Source organism: Magallana gigas, chromosome 6 (assembly GCF_963853765.1).
Source record: "Magallana gigas chromosome 6, xbMagGiga1.1, whole genome shotgun sequence".
Taxonomy (NCBI): Eukaryota; Metazoa; Mollusca; class Bivalvia; order Ostreida; family Ostreidae; genus Magallana; species Magallana gigas.
In genome coordinates, this window is record NC_088858.1 from 17198315 (window position 1) to 17217505 (window position 19191).

General features: G+C 32.9%; 1 protein-coding gene across 4 annotated transcripts in view; it reads left to right on the forward strand.

Moving 5' to 3' along the window:
* The window catches only part of LOC105344266 (CD109 antigen), a 44034-nt gene that overhangs the window by 14465 nt on the left and 10378 nt on the right, over positions 1 to 19191 (forward strand). For 2 of the 4 annotated variants that reach the window (XM_066087731.1, XM_066087732.1), the window contains exons 12-21: positions 622 to 852; positions 1705 to 1803; positions 1881 to 1943; positions 2451 to 2642; positions 4145 to 4300; positions 4460 to 4624; positions 7092 to 7155; positions 7548 to 7704; positions 18666 to 18783; positions 18967 to 19080. In XM_066087731.1, coding sequence (XP_065943803.1) covers positions 622 to 852; positions 1705 to 1803; positions 1881 to 1943; positions 2451 to 2642; positions 4145 to 4300; positions 4460 to 4624; positions 7092 to 7155; positions 7548 to 7704; positions 18666 to 18783; positions 18967 to 19080 — 1359 coding nt within the window. Of the gene's footprint in view, positions 1 to 621; positions 853 to 1704; positions 1804 to 1880; positions 1944 to 2450; positions 2643 to 4144; positions 4301 to 4457; positions 4625 to 7091; positions 7156 to 7547; positions 7705 to 16839; positions 16976 to 18665; positions 18784 to 18966; positions 19081 to 19191 lie in introns of all 4 variants that reach the window. The other 2 variants (XM_066087734.1, XM_066087733.1) reach the window with 2 other exon arrangements.

Below are 19191 nucleotides of genomic sequence, written 5' to 3' on the forward strand. Positions count from 1 at the left end.
AATTCCTTTGATGGAGTGTTTTTATTTGATAACACCTTCAAATGATACCATGATTAAGGTTATCGGACCATTCATTTATTAGATACAAAATGTGGTGGTTACACATCAATTACCTTAAGCAATCTGTTCGCTTTTTATACACTATCCACCGAAATACCACCAATTGTTAGATTGCCACACATTAGAAACGGTTTCTTAAATGCCGCTTTCAGCTGTACACGATGAAAGCAATTTAAAATTTAAAGAATTGAGTGTAAATTAAGATTCGCTTGTTCCAAATTTTTAAGCTTTCGTTGTTCTTGTTGTGATGATTAGCTCTTGATACCCGATGATTTATTGGTATAATGGGAACATAATTGCAACACGAGTTATAAAACTTTGCCTTTTTAGTATTTTACCGCCACGTTTCTGCTTATGAGAAAACGTATTTTCTGGTGGTGTTTTTTAAACAGACATTTTTTATTTTCTCTGCTTATTCTTTTAAAGAAATCAAATAAAAAGTAGTGAAGAAAAAAGAAAATAATTAGTAGGTTTTAAATCAACAATTTTACTTTTTCAATTATATTGATAAAATGATCTGCTAAGATATAAATATTGATGCATTTCCAATAAAAAAAACAGATAAGAGTCACCCGCCAGGACGGTAGTCCCATTACTGGAACAAAGCAGTCTGTAGTCCTTCATAACACAATATCCGCCCAGCTTCCAACCCCTTCCACAACACCTCAGTTCTACTGGGGACCACAGACCACTAACTATAAACTGGATGACCAGACATTCACCCTTCCTGATACTGGCGTTGTTACTGTCCAGGTTCAAATTCCAGAAAACGCCACAAGTGTCAGTTTACATGTAAGTTGAGCTTATTCCTTGATCTATCTGATAGAATAATAAAATTCATTTATCCAATTTTAAACTGACATGAAGTCATTCATATGCATTTTTCTCTTTACCCCCGACGATCGCCAATTAAGTTCTTGATTGGTCTTGTTACGTGTGTCGATTTTCTTCACTTTAACACGTTACATTAGACGAACAGATATAACGGTACATTTTGTATTAAATTCTCTACACGCACTTCGTATAAAACATGTTAAAGTCGCGGTGACCCGAGAGGGAAATACAATGAAGCACCTAACAAAAGAAACCGCAGTCCAGTTTCACATAATCATAAAATTTTCGCTACAAAACGCTCCGTTGTCTTCTTGACTGGATCGTGCAGAAATTGAGTGTTTTTATTGGACTAATACATTGATCACAAGTTGTCGCCTACTTGGATTAATGATTGCATACCAGTATACCTGGTATACTGTTTAAGATATAGTGGTAATGTCTACAATACTATGGACTCGTTATGCACTATGTTTATCGAGTGAGATTTTTCTATTCCTTATTAATTATTTTCGTACAAAATAAAGTCAGTATCCGAATGCTACAATTGAAACATAAATGACCGCAACTCTTCTAACTGTTCCCATATAGCCGTAGAGGTAGGATCAGAAATAATACGGCAACCATGATTTCTAGTCAGCTTTTTAATATAGTCAAATAAAATTTGCCTCAAAAGCAATGAGAATTCAAAGCACTTTTAAAAATCCATATTTGGATGATAGTTTATGAATTTTGATTGTTAGTATGAACATATTTTCTTTGTTTAAACACGCTTAAATACTTATATTTTAAGAAAATTTAACTTCGTTTTAGGCGGAATATGGATCTGTTTCGAGCTACAAGACTCTTAGGAAAAGTTATTCTCCTAGTGACAGCTATATCCAATTGTTTTTGAGATCCACCACCTTACGTGTAAGTTTGACTCAAAGCAATCACACACCTGATGTTTAAAAGAAGATTTTCAAAGGTTTAATTTCTTTTGTGTTTAGGCAGGAAGTGTTGCAAACTTTGAAGTTCAGTCAACAGAGGGTGTGGAACAACTTACATATCAGGTAATTTATTAGCTCATTTGAAAAACGGAAGTGATAAATGAACCAGCTTTAGATAGATGATATTGAAACATCGCCAACTACATTATCATACAAAACATTATGTATCAGTACATTTGAATTTCTTATTCACATTTGCTTGGTCACGTTTAGTGTGAATAAAAACTGAAGGACAGAATTTGAGATATCATGATGAGATAATTTTGGTCGGGGCGAGATCATATCCAATAAAGCCTAAAGAACGATTCCTTATTACTAATATTTAAATAAATGAATTTCAAAAATTTAACGATTATATTAATTTATGGACAACAATACCATATTCTCATTTTTTTTTATTTTGCAAACCCTCCTTGCGCCTCGCATCAAGTCATTGATCAAATGTATTGGACTACACGTTACACATTTGATTTGTTGCGTTATCACAAACTAAGACACTCGAAAATGTTAATATTTGTGTTTATATTTTAAAAAGATATGTTAACTAACTTGCATTTTCTAAAAATTAAGATTTTATCTCGGGGGTCTATTGTACACGCTGAATCTGTGGATGGAAACGACCAACAGTCTTTCACCTTCAGTGTACCTCTGACAGACAAAATGGCACCCAATGCCCGAATCGTTACATACTACGTCAGAACTGACGGAGAAGTTGTTCCCGACAGCATCAGTTTTAACGTTGCAGGAGTTTTCCAAAACCGGGTATATAAAATTCTACTCTTTTCTTTTTTTAAGTTAAATTATTGGAATAAGTATTTATCGAATATTTGCAAAGTGCTAAGAAAATCTAGAATTTCAGCATGGAGTATCTTAAGGATGACGTTTACTCAGAATGAAACAAAATTCCACTGATGATAATGAAAAACCAACTATTGTGTGTTATTGACCTTACATGGTAGTGTTATTCTTTACTTTCAAAAAAGTAAGTCAAACACCTATTTGTAATTTTTTGAAAATTTAAGAAAAATCCATAAAAAATTTACACTATGATTGAGATTTTCTTAATTGTGAAAATAATACGAATTGCTTAACTCTTTAACAAATGAAATACAGTTTATGAATGGCAGTGACATTAAATAGATACAAAGCATTAAGTTTTCATTCACATTTTTTATAGATATTCTAGTCCGAATTTCCTCTATCAGTTTTCAAATTACTACCCATTTTTGATTCAATATAACAAAAAACTGAATGATGATAATGCTAAAACATTTATAGTATTAAACTAAGTATATTGACCTTTCTCAGCTGGCATCAAATTTATATGAGGTCAATGATCAAAATTTTAAGATATGGTGTCTTTTATCATTTTTCAATATTTTTGTAGTGCGTGCCATACAATTATTTAAACGAAAAAGCAAGGTAAAACCAACAGAAAATATGCAAAATTATCTTGACTTTCATATAAAATCTTACCTTTAAATATTATAGTACTACCAAAAATATTTCAGTGGAAAACAAAACTTGAAAAATTTTGACCGAATTTCCTCTGTTTTGCTAAAAGTCAAACTTTGTCAGAGCCCAATTCCATAATTTAGTACAATTATCGATTGTAATGTCAATACTAATTTATTTTATAAATACATTTTGTATTTAAAACAAATTTTACTCATAAAATTGAACTTTTTAACAATCCGGATTTGAAAACTCAAACCCTGAGTAAACAACATCCTTAAAGGATTTTGGTCGAAAATTATTTTTCCGATTTTAATGATAACAATGCTTCAGTAGGGCGTTTTTATACGGCAATCAGAATTTGAGCGTCATTCGTTGAGTTATAAGCGAGTTAAAGAGCTTACAATTCTTTGCAATGTAAACAAAGCTTTTGTTTACATTTTGAATATTGGGGTGAATATTCCAGTTTTAGACCCAAAAGAATGTGTTGAACGTTGGGAACTGTTTACTTATGCTTAAAATGAATAAGAAGATGGAAAAATCAGCTTGAAAAAGATTTTTTAATAGCATTTTGAGCCAATGTAAAAAAAACAAGACAGAGCCTTGTTTACATGACAAATAATATTGAGCTCTGCATCTTGCATATAAATTTAGGAGGGACTCTCAAATTTCATTTTATCACTAGAAATGCATTCCAAAAGCATTGTAGATGATAAAAACAGAAAAATAATTTTTTTTTCAAATCGTGACATTGCTACTTTAAACATTTTTACTAAATAATAGTATATACATTACAACATTGCAAACAGGTCGCTTTAAGTTTTGACAAAACGAAGGCTCAGCCCGGGGAGAACGTCAATGTCCGTGTGACAGCTGACCCTATGTCCACAGTCTATCTGTTGGCCGTAGACCAAAGTGTCCTTTTGCTAAAGTCCGGAAATGACATCACCCAAGAAGAGGAAGAGGTAATTTCATAAAATCATCAATATAACGCATATCAGCTTATATCATTTCATAATGTGCAGATACTAATTGTTAGCTCTTGTGTCATTTATTTTGTAATAGTCTTAACCAAATATCTGTCATTAAAGAAGACATAAGACAATTCATTTTATGCATTTTAGGTAATCGATGAATTGAAAACATATGATACAATTCATCACTACGACAACGGACCTATTTTCTTTGGGGGCGGTGGAGGCATTATGCCATTAGGAAGAAAGAAGCGTATGATTTGGTGGCCATATCCTACTTATTATGGTGGATCTGATGCCTCTCAAATCTTCGCTGTAAGTGCCATTGATCATATCTTTATTATTACTGCTTTAGTTAGGTAGCCAACTTATAAAAGTGATCAATATCACAGGTTAAAGTAGATCTTTACATCAATTAAGTGTACGAGATTTTTGTTGCATGTATTTGGTACTAATAGAACCATTTTAACAAGACCCTGAACTTATGGTAGGACGTAACTATCTTTTTCTTGCATCAGAACAGGTTGCAGATGACGCTCCTTTCGAGTGAAAGATGCATATAGATTCCGTAGTCTTAGTTCAAAAGCCAGACAGATCTTTTTGATTTTAAAGAGCCATGGCTAAGTGGCCAACAATGAAATAGACATGCCTACATGTACGTTACAATGCTGTTGACACAATTAATTAAAGTCCAAGCTCGTGTTAAAACGGTTCTAGTAGGCCCAGTTTTCAACAATAAAAGACCTCATATTTTCATCAATTTTCTCCAGAAATGTTTTAAGAGCATTTGCTATGTTCCAGACAATCGCTTATTTATCAAATTTTTAAACATTTCTGATTTAAAATTCTCATGACATTGAAATGCCAAAAACAAATGATCATGAATTATTTTTTATTGGAATTCACATAAATATGGATAACTGCTTCACAAAATCTCACAACAATCTGAAATTATAAACAATATTCGTTGGTTAATGGGAATGAAATGAAGAAAAGAAACTCAAACATTAAAAGTGCTGGATTATTGCAAGAATCTTTGGATGAAAGATTCTATTTATTTCTTTATTATACATAATCTCAAATATCTTGGTACCAATTATTTAATGAATAAAAATCATGAAAAAATTTAAAAAGGTTTTATATATTGATCTCTTAAAGGATCATCGACACTCCGTGCTTTTTACTTTTTATGACAGTACGTCACAATATGGCGATTTTTGCACATTGTTTATATCGCAAATGTTGTCTATCTCTGTGGCGCAATGGTTGTTGCTTCGGTCTACCAAGCCACAGGTCCCGAATTAGAATACTGATGGGGTTTCTAAGGACGACGGACCTAATTCGCTTTGCGCAGATATATCGTGCACCTAAATAAGGTGATTGTTGCGAACATCGAATTCTTAATATTACGTCCCAATCACTTAAACTCGATGAAAAATTGCTTATGACGCAATATATCGCTGTTAACGTCATCAATACACAACTTCATATTGCATGTAATGGGCGACCATGCTTTAATTATTTAAATATTTAATTATTTAACATGCTGAAATACGCTTTTCAACATAATTTAACTTGCTTAAATTTTGTTAGGAGATGTCAAAGTTCTGTAATGAATTTTATATTAGCTCACGATATTAGTAATCATCTACATAGATTATTTAACAGAGTTTAAGCCAGTGAACAAACCACTTACCTTTCGATCCGCATCAATAGTCTTATCAAAAAAATATAGTAAACCGTCCCTGTGCTCAAGTTTTGAAGTATTGTATTTCAAAAATGCCTTGCAAACTATAAAAGTTAAAAAATTAACCTCGGATAATAACTCTAACTCGTATAAAAATTTCATAAAAATCACTATTGTAGAAGTGAATTGGGTCTGCCATCCTTAATTCATTCACAGCAGTAGAACTAAAACAGTTAATTATTTTTTAATATTTGAAATTTTTTTGGCATTTTCAAGTCGAACAATGCTAAAAATCCATATCTTTAAGTAATTTAGAACAAAGGAACTATTCCTAGGTTTGTGGAGGACCCTTATTACAATATCAATTATTAACAACATCTATCATCATTTAAATGCTAACATTAGTCGTCCGTTGTGATACACATGTACGTGTGGTAATGATAATTAAACATGATCATTTTTATAATTCTTTCGTTCTCTCATTTGGCTTGCTTATCTTCCACTGCTATTGCTACATGTACCTGTAAATTTTATTATAAAATACATATGTACATTACCTTAATGTCAAACATGTCCTTTGGTTTTTGATTTGCTTTCAAAGTCTTATAATGCAAATGTTATACATTTGGGCAGTTCAATCAATTCATGAAATAGAACTACCGTTTCTATCTATCTATCTATCTATCTATCTATCTTAAGTAAAAATATTATATCTGCTTACCTTTATCATTTGTCACGTATGTGGTATTGTGCTGCAGAAGGTTGACAAAAATGTAATGCCAATAGCAGGGAAACAGTAAATTATTTAAATTTCACGTTTTCCATACAAAACAGCTGATATTCTGATAATGTTACATGTACCAATGCGGAACAAAATGGCGTTTCAAACGGATGTCAGACATGGTATGACGATGTAGCATTCCACATTAAGAGCGAGCGTGTATAACCTACCTAAGGCTTTTGTACTTGAATATTAGAGACACATATAGAATAAACATAGCGATAATATGTAATTTTGCTTTTAAATCAACGTTATAAATAATTCAGTCCTATACAATATTATTATGATAAATTACTTTTGACTTCATATTTTAGAATGCAGGAGTGAAAGTCTTGACGGATGCTCAGGTGTTTAAACATGTTGAACCAATGCGTCCTTGTAAGTATTCTATTTTACAAGCAACATATGCATGATTTTGTCACAGTTTATTATCCCAATATACTGCAAGTAATTTTATAAGTAACATTTTGTCCATCGCTCGTTCTTGTATTTTTCACAAAAATACAACTTAAAAAGGCCAGCAAACTTTACTGCTCGGTGCAGATTACTCAATTACTAAGTACTTTAGACTTTCGAATATACCACGACACGCCAAAATGAAGTTTGCAATGTTGTTTTAGATATTAAAATGATTTGAAAAAAAAAATCAACGAAACAATAACATACCATGGCGTTTAATCAAACTCAAGAGATACATGTATACTATTTGAAAAAGGTTTCCATTTTGGAGAAAAAGTGGGCTCACAGAAAATATTAATCGATTGATTAAGATTATTTATTGACGGATGGAGGTTTTCAACCTCATTTTGGAACAACAGTCACATCATTTACAACAACTACATCAAGCATTAACAACAATTTAAAAGAACCAGGTCGTATTCGGAATGTATTTCCGGAAACGTGGTTATGGACAAATGCATCGACAGGGTAAACTCTTGCATTTGTCCCTTTTTGAAATTGCTATGCATGCACTATTGAGTTCATTCATTCAAATTACAAAATAAAATGAATGCAGATTTTTTTTTAATCATAAGTGCAGCCTGAGGGGTTTTAATGCTATAAATGCATCCCACCTTGTGTTTTTGCGTAAACCTTTTTGTTTACTTTATTTGGCAGGCTGATAAACAGCTTGAAAATTGTTCTTTTTTATCAAAATAATAATTCTATCAATTTTTTAAATTGCGCAAAGTTTTATTTTATCATGATAATTCGTCATGATTTTCTTGTACTGTTCTGTTTTAACAAAACATGTCTTTGTAGTTAAATAACTCAAGAGCTTAAATTTGTTCCCATTTAATGAAAAATAAAAGCTTTTTAATTGGCAATGGAAATGTTTTAGTCAAAAGATAAATTAAGGACGTTGTTTACTCAGGGTTTGAGTTCTCAAATTCGGATTGTTATAATGTTCAATGTCATGAGTAGAATTTGTTCTTAACTCTGAAAGTATTTATGAAATGAATTATTATTGACGAACCATTCGATATTTTTTACTATGTAATGGAATTAGGCTTAAGCAAAATTTGACTTTTAGCAAAACAGAGAAAATTCGAACTAAAATTTTCAGATTTTGTCTTTCACTCAAATATTTTTGGTAGTAATTTGATATTCAAAGTTCAGATTTTATTTGTTAGTTAACATAATTTTGCATATTTTCTGTTGGTTTTATCTCACTTTTTCGTTTAGATTTTCGAATGGCACACACTACACCAATATTGAAAATTGCTTAAAAACGATGAAAGACACCATATTTCAAAATTTTGATCATTGACCTCATATAACTTTTATTCCTGCAGAGTAAAGTCAATATACCTAGTTTAATGCTATTAATGTTTTAGTATTATCATTCAGTTTTTTTGTAAAATTGAATAAAAAAAAGTAGGAATTTGAAAACTGATAGAGGAAATTCGAACCGGAATATTTTATAAAAATTGTGAATGAAAACTTATTGCTTTGTGTCAGTTTAGTGTCAATGCCATTCATGAACTGTATTTCATTTTTGGAAGAGTTATGTAATTTGTATTCTTTTTACAATCAAGAAAATTTCAATCATAGTGTAAAATTTTTAAGGACTTTTCTTAAATTTTCAAAAAATATTCAATGACCATTATCTCAAAAAGTAGGTCATTGACCTACTCTTTTGAAAGTGAAAAATAGCACTACCATGATAGGTCTTTAACACACAACAGATGGTTTTACATTATCATCAGGAGAATTTTTTTCATTCTGAGTAAACGTATACCTTAAAGTAAAAAAAAAATTAAAGATTTTTTAGATAATGATAACCTCCTGCTGAGCAGCATGTCGCGACAACCTTCTTTCCATGCGACGGTGACATGAAAAGGGGCTTCAAAATATTGTGTCTGTGGCATTGCAATCGTGACACTCATTTAAAAATAATTCCAAAGTCAATAAGTTTCAGGATTTGTAAGTTAAAATCAAGATAACTATCTTATTATACCCCCTGCAAACGAAGATTGGGGTAATATAAGAATCATCTTGTCCGTCCGTCTGTCCGTCTGTCTGTGCAAATTCGTGTCTGGTCCATATCTTTTTTATGGAGAAACATTGAAAGTTCTTACTTCACACAAAGAGAAACAAGTTCTTACTTCATACAAAAATTGCTTATGACCTTAGATTGTGTCCTGACCTTGATCCAAGGTAGCTTGGGCAAGGTCAAAGTCACTTGCAGAAAAAGGCAAATTCGTGTCTGGTCCATATCTTTCTTATGGAGAAGCATTGAATGTTCGTACCTCACACATATATTGCTTATGACCTAAGGGTGTGTCATGACCTTGACCCAAGGTCATTTTGGCAAGGCCAAGGTCACTGGCAGAAAAGAGCAAAATTCGTGTCCGATCCATATCTTTCTTATGGACAAATATTGGAAGTTCTTAATTCACATAAAGATTGCTTATAACTTATGTGTCATGACATTGACCCAAGGTCAATTGAGCAAGTTCAAGGTCATTGTTTAAAATATGCTTTATTCCGGTCTGTGTCAGGTCTTGTATTAATGGATATAATTAGCATCTAGAATTTGACACAGAGCTTGCTTATCTCAGGCCACATAAAATTAGTTTTTTAGATTCTTATTCCCGTCTCCCTAACAATGGCCTGCACCGATGTATTTTTTTTTTGGGGGGGGGGGGGGAAATGTGTGGAAAAAAATTTGCTTGACATGTGGATTTTCGTTTGATTCGAGTTATGTTTGTTAACATAAGGATGCATATGTCCTCATGCATTAACAGTTAAATTGAAATTAAATGGAATTAAAGGATAGAAATTGGTTTGTGTACTCATATTAGCTTTAAAAGTTTTAAAAAATAGGGCAGTTGTTATTTATAGAAAATGGACGGTGAAATACATTCATCCAATATTTTCTGTAATGGCAAAAATACATGAGTTATGATTTTTAATTTAGCGGGGGTATCAATTGTGGGCTTGCTCACAGTACCTCTAGTTTTTAAAGACCAACGCATGTTGTGAAATGACGTAAGAATAAAATACAATTTGTAGACCAGACAAGTTACATGTATCCAAATAACAGTTACTTTAAGATTGAAAGAGAAGAAGACAGTTATGTACGAAAGCGTGTCTTTCCTCCAAAATTTGGTTAGATGAAAGTGCTCTTTGACGTCATTGGTGTGGATAATAGCAGAAGAAATGTAGTGCACATGATTAAATCAGCAAAGTCCCGTTACTATCAAGATAAGCTCACAACGACAGACAGTAAAGAGACGTTTAGAGTTATAAACAGTCTCATGAATTAGAGGGACTCTCTTACCATCGGGTACCAGTGACCAGACCCTTGCTGACGAATTAGTACTCTTCCTCAATAACAAAGTGCAAAAGATCAGACTAGGTTTGGACAAGTCAAATTTCAATGATAATACAGCTTGTCCAGACCTGGACAAACCGGTACCTGAACTTCGTCCAGACGCAGGAAGAGTTGGAGAAGGTCATCAAGAGATGTGCCAGTAAGACCTGATCACTCGATCCCATTCCTACGGCGCTCTTGAAGAACAGCTCTGTTCTCCCTATAGAACTGCCGAACATTACTGACCAGGTGAATGCATCACTTTCATCTGGGATCTTTCCAGAAAGGCTAAAACGTGCACTTGTTACTCCACGTTTGAAAAAGACTGGACTTGATACAAATGCGTTTAGTAACTATAGACTAGTCTCAAACATCCCGTTTATCAGTAAGGCCATTGAGCGTGTTGTAGCACAGCAAATCAATAATCATCTCACCAAGAATGGTCTGCAGGATAACCTGTAGTCGGCATATAAGTCAGGTACCAGTACTGAGACAACCATCCTGCGAATTAAGGCAGACATAAAAGAGGTTCTAGATGAAAGGGACGACATACTTCTAGTCCTTCTGGAGCTTAGTGCCGCATTTGACACCATAGATCATTCTCTCTTGTTAGATAGACTGCAAAGAGAGGTTGGACTGACGGAAACTCTTATGGATGCAGTCATATCTCAATTGGGGAACTCAGGCAGTAACAATCAATAACTGTGTATCCTCAGATTTGTCACTGTCCACGGGAGTGTCCCAAGGATCTGTTCTTGGTCCTCTTCTTTTCCTGGTGTACCTTCTACCACTTAGATGAGTTATCAACAAGTATGCCATATACCGCCATGGATTTGCAGATGACACACAACTTTACAGCCGATTGACTTTTAAAGACACAACCATGCGTAACTTTCAAGTCAAAACCATGGAAAACTGCATAACATCTGATCGATCTTGGATGACTGAACAAACTAAACGACGCAAAAACTGAGGTAATGGTGGTTGCTAGTACCCACAACCAGTGCCGTCTGAGAGATATCAGCATTAAGTTTGGCGAGGCAATAGTGACACCTAGGCCCAATGTAAAAAACCTTGGTGCTGTCTTAGACGCTACCCTATCAATGGAGAAACAAGTCAGCTCTGTCGCCAGAAAGATGTACTTTAACATCCGGAGAATCTCGAAGGTGAAACACCATCTCACCCAAGAAGCTTGTGCAACTGTCATCGATGCAACAGTCATATCTCATCTTGACTACCACAATGCCCTCCTGCTTGGCATAAGCGATCGTCAGATGCACCAGTTAAAAGTGGCTCAAAACAGCGCCGCACGTTGTCTAACAAAAACACATTACAGACAACACATGAACATGTTCTGTCTACCAACCACACAGGACAGTGAGATCATTATCTGACCAATGGAAACTGGTAGTGAAGAGGTCATCAAATAAATACGGCGCACGAGCTATAAACATTCTAGGTGCCCAACTGTGGAATGAACTACCATTGGAACTTCGTAAGCTTGAAATACGGAGCATTCTGCAAGACCCTCAAAACACTGTTGTTCAAGCGTGAATATAAAACATAGACGAGTAGTATGTGAAGACTACGTATGTACATATCCTACTCATCCTTTAATTATGTTTTAGATAAGCTCTTGTTGTTTTATCATCCCTCTACTAATATTTTTTAAAGTATCTCTAACATAGCATTTATAAGCACACCCCTTTTGTTAACACAGTGTACAGCGCATAGAAACTACATGTATATTTTGCGCTATATAAGTTGATATAATAATATGAAATCGAGGAAGGAACTATCATTTTATATCTTTGATTTATATAGTTTCTCTTTTATATAGTTTTATTAATGTTTAAGATTAACCCAATTTGGTCAAACCAAAATAAGCCCGAAAGGCTTTATGGTAGATGTGACCACACTTTGACCGAAGGATCACCTGATAATATTCAAAGGGGTTTTACTTTTTACCTATATTTATATTATTATACCTCCCGCAAACGAAGCCTTGTCCGTCTGTCTGTGCAATCGTGTCCGGTCCATATTTTTCTTATGGAGAATTATTGGAAGTGCTTACTTCACAAAAAGATGGCTTATGGCCTAAGGGTGTGTCATGACCTTGACTCAAGGTCATTTTGGCAAGGTCAATGTCACTGTCAGAAAAAGTACAAAATTCTTGTCCGGTCCATATCTTTCTTATGGAAAAACATTGGAAGTTCTTAATTGACACAAAGATTGCTTATGACCTAAGGGTGTGTCATGACCTTGATTCAAGGTCATTTGGACAAGGTCAAGGTCGTTGGGGAAAAAGTGCAAAATTCGTGTCCGGTCATTATCTTTCTTATGGAGAAGCATTGGATGTTCTTACTTCACACAAATATTGCTAATAACCAACAGTTTAAAAAAAATAGAGCAATATTTTCTATAATTGGAAAAATACACGCATTATGATTTTTATCTTACCGGGGGGTATCAATTATGAGCTTGCTAGTTTTCAATCTAAAACCACTGTTTATCTAAGAAATTTGGAGCTGGGGTGGTGGGGAAGATTCCTTAACTATGCATGATAATGAATGGGCAAAGAAAGATAACTGCTGACCACTGTATACTTGGAAGGCTGTGCAATATTTGTCCTTTGGGATTAATTATCTTCCACAGGAAGAAAATCCTAAGCTTTATCTTTATCTGTCACACTGAGATTAATTACTGCACTGCCTGTGTCTGCAAATGAACTTTGTTTTGAAGTTAAGGTCAATTTTGAATGATGTATAGTATTGTGTACATTCTTTGAAATATGGATTTAAAATATATAATATTCATACTTTATTTTGGTTAAAATACCGTACACAATGATTTATAATAATTTTATTGAATTCTAAAATCAAGATATATATTAAGATATCCTTTTTCACTTTTATTTTTTAATTATTAATTTTATTTTTTTCTGCCTTTATGCTGTTAGTTTTAACAGGTAATCAGATAATAACCCCATTCTGTCATTTCTGAAAAAAAAGTCTTATTGTAAATTTAGTAGAAAAGGATGAGAGAGCAGAACAATTAATCCCCTGGAATTAATTATCTTGCCTGCTGCAGAAAATTTAGAGGCTTATCTCTATCTGTCATATGAAGATTAATGAACACCTTTGTCTGTTTTGAAGTTGATGTCAACCCTGGGTGATACAATGTATTTGCGTTCACTGAAGGCTTGCATTTTATAAAGTACCTGTTTAAATCTTTTTTAAATACACATTTAATTTAGTTTTTAGCTCACCTGAGCTGAAAGCTCAAGTGAGCTATTCTGATCACATTTTGTCCGTCGTCCGTCTGTCTGTCCGTCCGTCTGTAAACTTTTTACTTTTTGAACTTCTTCTCTAAAACCGCTAATCCAATTTCAACCAAATTTGGCACAAAGCATCCTTATGGGAGGGCGAATATAAATTGCAGAAATAAAAGTTCGATCTGTATTTTAAGCGGAGAAAACCTTGAAACTGTAGAAAAAGGGGGGTGGATTTTTTAAAATCTTCTTCTCAAGAACTACCGAGGCAAGTTCAACGTAGTTTAGCATAAATTATCCTTATGGGAAGGAAAATATAAATTGCAAAAATTAAGTGCTAATTCTGTTTCAAATCTGAGTTATAACGAAAATAATAATAGAGGAAAGGCGTGTTTCAGCTTCGCGTTCGGCATCCGGTAAAATGAGTAGGCAAGACTTGGTGGGCAAAACAAAAGATTGGCAGTTATTAATCTGCCAATCTCATTAAAATTTCAGGATATTTGATGGACCAGTATATTTGTATTCGCTGTAAATATTGTGCAAAATAATGCGTATTTGGAATTGACGATTGTCGATCTGCCCCGGCTTTTATTTTGCCACGACCCGGGTTTGCATACCAATTTTACCAAGACTCGTATTCCATACTTCTAAAACGAGGTTCTTTGTTTAAAGCAGCCTGACATACGAAAAAGGGTCGATCTGATTATGATGAATTTGCTTGTTGTGCAACAGTTTGCGTATGAAGGGAAATTTTTGAAACATGCAAAATATATTGGTGCCGATTTTGTGAAGTAAATTGAGGCTAAATATTTCAATGCGTTGACAGTTTTCACACATGACGTTGGCGTTAGCTTGTTCTGATTTTCGTTTCGTTTTCATTATTTATGCTTTGTAACCTGGGAACTATCGTCTGTATTTCGTGATTTTTACGTATCAAATCAAACAGAGACTTCGGTAAATCAAACAGTTAACTGTTTACCCGCGCAAATTAAGCAAAATCTGATGTATAATAAAAGTACTGAAATACAATTCATTCTATCGGTAATTCGGTAGTATCTTTTGCATAATGGTAGATTAATGCAATAGGTTTTGTTGAGATGCTCGGCATTTTCTCGAGTTTATTCAGTTTAAATAGAGTTTGATATCGCTGACGGAAATTTGTAGGTATATACATGTATATATATGATTCATTTCGAAAAAAGAAATTGTGTTCCTTATTTGTTATAGTGCATGTTTCTTGTGTTTAATTGTTTACAATTTCTATTTACTAACCATATTTGAGTGTTAAGCTTCGAATTATAAGCAAGATACAGAGATTTTCTCACAATTCTATGTTTGTACACAGATCTTAAAAACTAAAGATTAAAAAAGTAAAAAGTTTGTCAATATTTATTAAGAAAATTTTCATAGTCTGTTCTTCCAGAAACCAACTTTAACAACTAATTGTATTGTAAACTTAACCTTTTTTCGTCATTTTTACTCCTACTGTACATATGATCCTGGACTGTGTTTATATACATTTGTATAAACTGATTTTGAACCTCAAATACCAGTGAACTGGTCTTGAGTGAATAAAAGAATAGAAAATCTTAGACCATTCCTTTTTTCCATTTTAAATGCTGAATAGGAAATACCAAGTTAAAAATCTTAAGCTGAATGTAATAAACTCATGTAAACAAAATTAACTCAAACCTAGGCGAACTGTGAGCTCTGTATCTTGCTTATAATTCTACGATTGACGCTGAAATTTATTTTGGTTGAACATTAGAAATTCTATATGAATTAGAGTATGTTAAATACTTGTAAAAACAAAATAAAAGAATGATATTCTGTATATACCTACTCTCTGGAGCCCCCTCTTTATACAATGAATAATGTGAAATTTACAGAAACTTTGATAGTTTTTCAAACACGAGTAAATAAAAACGACATCTTTAAAACAGTTTCCATAGTTCTGACACATTTCTGTTGCGGGGATAAAGTAATTATCGCTATTCCTAAGAAAATATCACAGCGGAAAATTATCCTGGTTTGTACGCGAGGTAAATAACAGTCATTTAATTATAATGGAGAAGACAAATTAAATTTTTGAATGTTTTAAATTTGAGGAATTGAGCACATTGAGGTACATTTTTCTTCTTCACATCTATACATGTAGTATTTTTTAAATAAAATACAATAACTATTATATTTTTTTTAAAAATACAATAACTAGTAAGTAGTTGATGAAAAAAAAGTACCTATATATGCTCTCATATATTTTGATCGCTTTACAAGGGGGGGGGGGCAGAACGAATATATATAGGGAATTGGAAGTTAACAACTTAACAGTGTACACCAACCAAATGTTTAGTTTTATATCTTGCGTAGGATTTTCTTATTCTGGTAAAAAATAGTATCTCATGAAGGTACAATGTCAAAGATTACGTGTATGCAAAAATAAGTGTAAAATTCGAATACTTGACAATATTTATTTTTTGTTATTCTACCGAGGGACCATATGGCATAATATCTTTTGAACGCCCATTGTTGCTCAGGTGAGCGATGTGGCCCCATGGGCCTCTTGTTTTTTATAAGACATGAGGTTATCCCTGTTTTATGCAGATACAAGGTTATTTTTGGACATTCAGGAATTTTCTTGAAATTTTAAAAATACAGTTGTTACTTATAATTTTCATAGTTTTTTTTACCACCTTATATATATTGCAGTTCTTTACATCTGATGCCGGGCATTTATTTTTCATCCTTGTTAATATAATGAGGATGGAATTCAAAGTTTTTTTCACTTCTCTATATGTATTGTCATAGCGGGGCCCTTCCTGACTGGTCAGTTTTCTAGTTTGATATTAATTTTTTTTTTTATTTTATAGCTTTTCATGCTATTGAATGTTGAAAAACGAGAACTTTTTGAATAGCAAATGTACAGATGAATGTGGATATAAATACATGCAAATGGTTATGCTTTATTTGAAAGGGTTTTTACCTGGTGCCACAATACCACCACTGCTAATGATGATGTCAACTCCTTTACCTAATTTCCAGCTGAAAGAAGTTGGTCGTGTTCGAAGTGTTTTCCCTGAGACTTGGTTGTGGACCAATCGTTCTACTGGGTATTCAAATGATAATAGACGTTATAGTCAAATATGTAACAAAACCCAAAATACTTGACACCATAAGCTAGCGTTTATATCAAACAATCGAAGAGCTGCTAGTGCTAAAAAAAGTAATACTAGTACATTGTTTGAATACCCCCTCATTCTATTGTTGATTTTTTGTCCTGAATGAAAGGAAAAGCTGTATGGCGTTTAAGATTTCTTACAAACATCAAAAAGAATTTTTAGATATACGCACTCGATTGACATTTTTTTTACAAATAAATTCCCTCGAGCTTTGTTATATAGGCAGTTAGGAATGTAAATCCAAACCTTGAAAACATGTAATGCGCAATTTATTGTGAATTTTTGGTAGAAACAAATAGTCTTAGAATTCTTTAGCAATAATATATCCAGTAATTCTTCTAATAAAGCATATTACATAAGAACAGTCATTTGTTAAAGGGTTTAAAACTACTATCTGTTGTTTTATCACGCTTACAATGAGTCAAAAAGGCCAACAGAAAATAAAATTTAAAATTGCCACATTTTAAGGAAATGCAGCTTTCTGATCAAGTACTATAACTATGTTATGACATGTATTTTTGTAGGATAACGTAATGGCTATTCATTTTTGTGAACATATTTCACGATCGTTCTGCTTCATTTTTTACCAGGCACTATCCAAAAAGTTAACAATAAGCAACAGGTCGAAAACAGATCATTTTGCGTTTGGTTTTTTCAATAAAATAAATATTGACTAAGGGAACAATGAAGCATGTTTAAATAAACAAAATATATTTGCAATGGTCCTTTTAGTACACATTGCATAAAAAAATTATGCATAGGTGAGCATATATTTCAAAATCCCTACACGCTGGTCATTTTTATTCAAACAACGGTATATTATGCTGTGATTATTTTCAGAAATTTTCTGTAAAAACACTTAACCTTTTTACGGCGCATGAGCACAAATAAAACGTCATCACGTGTTTTGTTTGAACATATTTATTATTGTAAGATTAAATAAAACGTTCCAACATACATGACAAACTTGATATGTAAAAAATTATGAAAAAATAATCGTTTAATCATATCAATTCTTCAATAAAAAAAACCTCGATAAAGTTTCTGCCACTATATTTTCAGTTGCAGAAAAAACTAGATAACATGAAGTATCCGTTAACAAGCCTTATTATTATTACTCAATGGTATTTTATTTATCACCTTGCTTTCATTTTAATATAGTTGACAGTGAAGTACATGTACGTGTACTATACATTCGTTCATTAATTCAAAATCAATTTAATGCGACAACACTTTTTTTTTTAATTGAACAAAATAGGTGTCTCTTTCTGATGAAATATAACTATTTTAGCTCTTGAAAAAGTTTTTTTTTTCTCACAAAATAATACACAAAAGTCTTTGACAGTATGCCTTAGCTTAAAGCAATACCCAATTTGCTTCAAGGTAGCTAGTTGCCTTATATGCCTTAGTTATAGTCTGGTGATTTTCTTGCGTACATATGTGGATACATAATTATGAATTCAATTTAAACTATATTTTAAAATCATTTAACAGCAGTTTGAAATACCAATATGAAAATTTAATGTCCAATGTTGTTTATGATTTGTAAAGTGAATTTAGGTAAGTGACCTTCTCAATTTATGATTTGCTATCTTTATAAAAATTAAATATTATGCCATAGATCTGATGGTCAGGTTCAAATTTCTACCACTGTTCCTGACACCATCACCTCCTGGATTGCCAGCGCCTTCGCCATCAACAGTGCGTCTGGTTTGGGCATTGCTGATACCACAGCTAAGGTACTTAAAAAACTATACTTACGTCGTCATTAAAGAAAACTTTTTAAATATCTAGTTATCATATTATTCTCTGAAAAATCCCATATGTCATTTGTTTCATATGTACATGTATATGTAATGTAATATTTGTTATGTAATCTTATCATATGTACATGCATATGTAATGTAATATTTGTTTTGTAGATTGAAACTTTTAAACCCTTCTTTGTCAGTCTTAACTTGCCTTACTCCGTTGTGCGTGGTGAACAAGTGGTTCTTCAAGCAAATGTGTTCAACTACCTTTCACAGGATACTGACGTAATAATACAATCCATGCTATATATAAACACCCATATATTAACAGGTCGGGTACACTACCTTTTATGGATAGCATTATTTAACACGTGACAGTATTTTCGTCAAACAGAT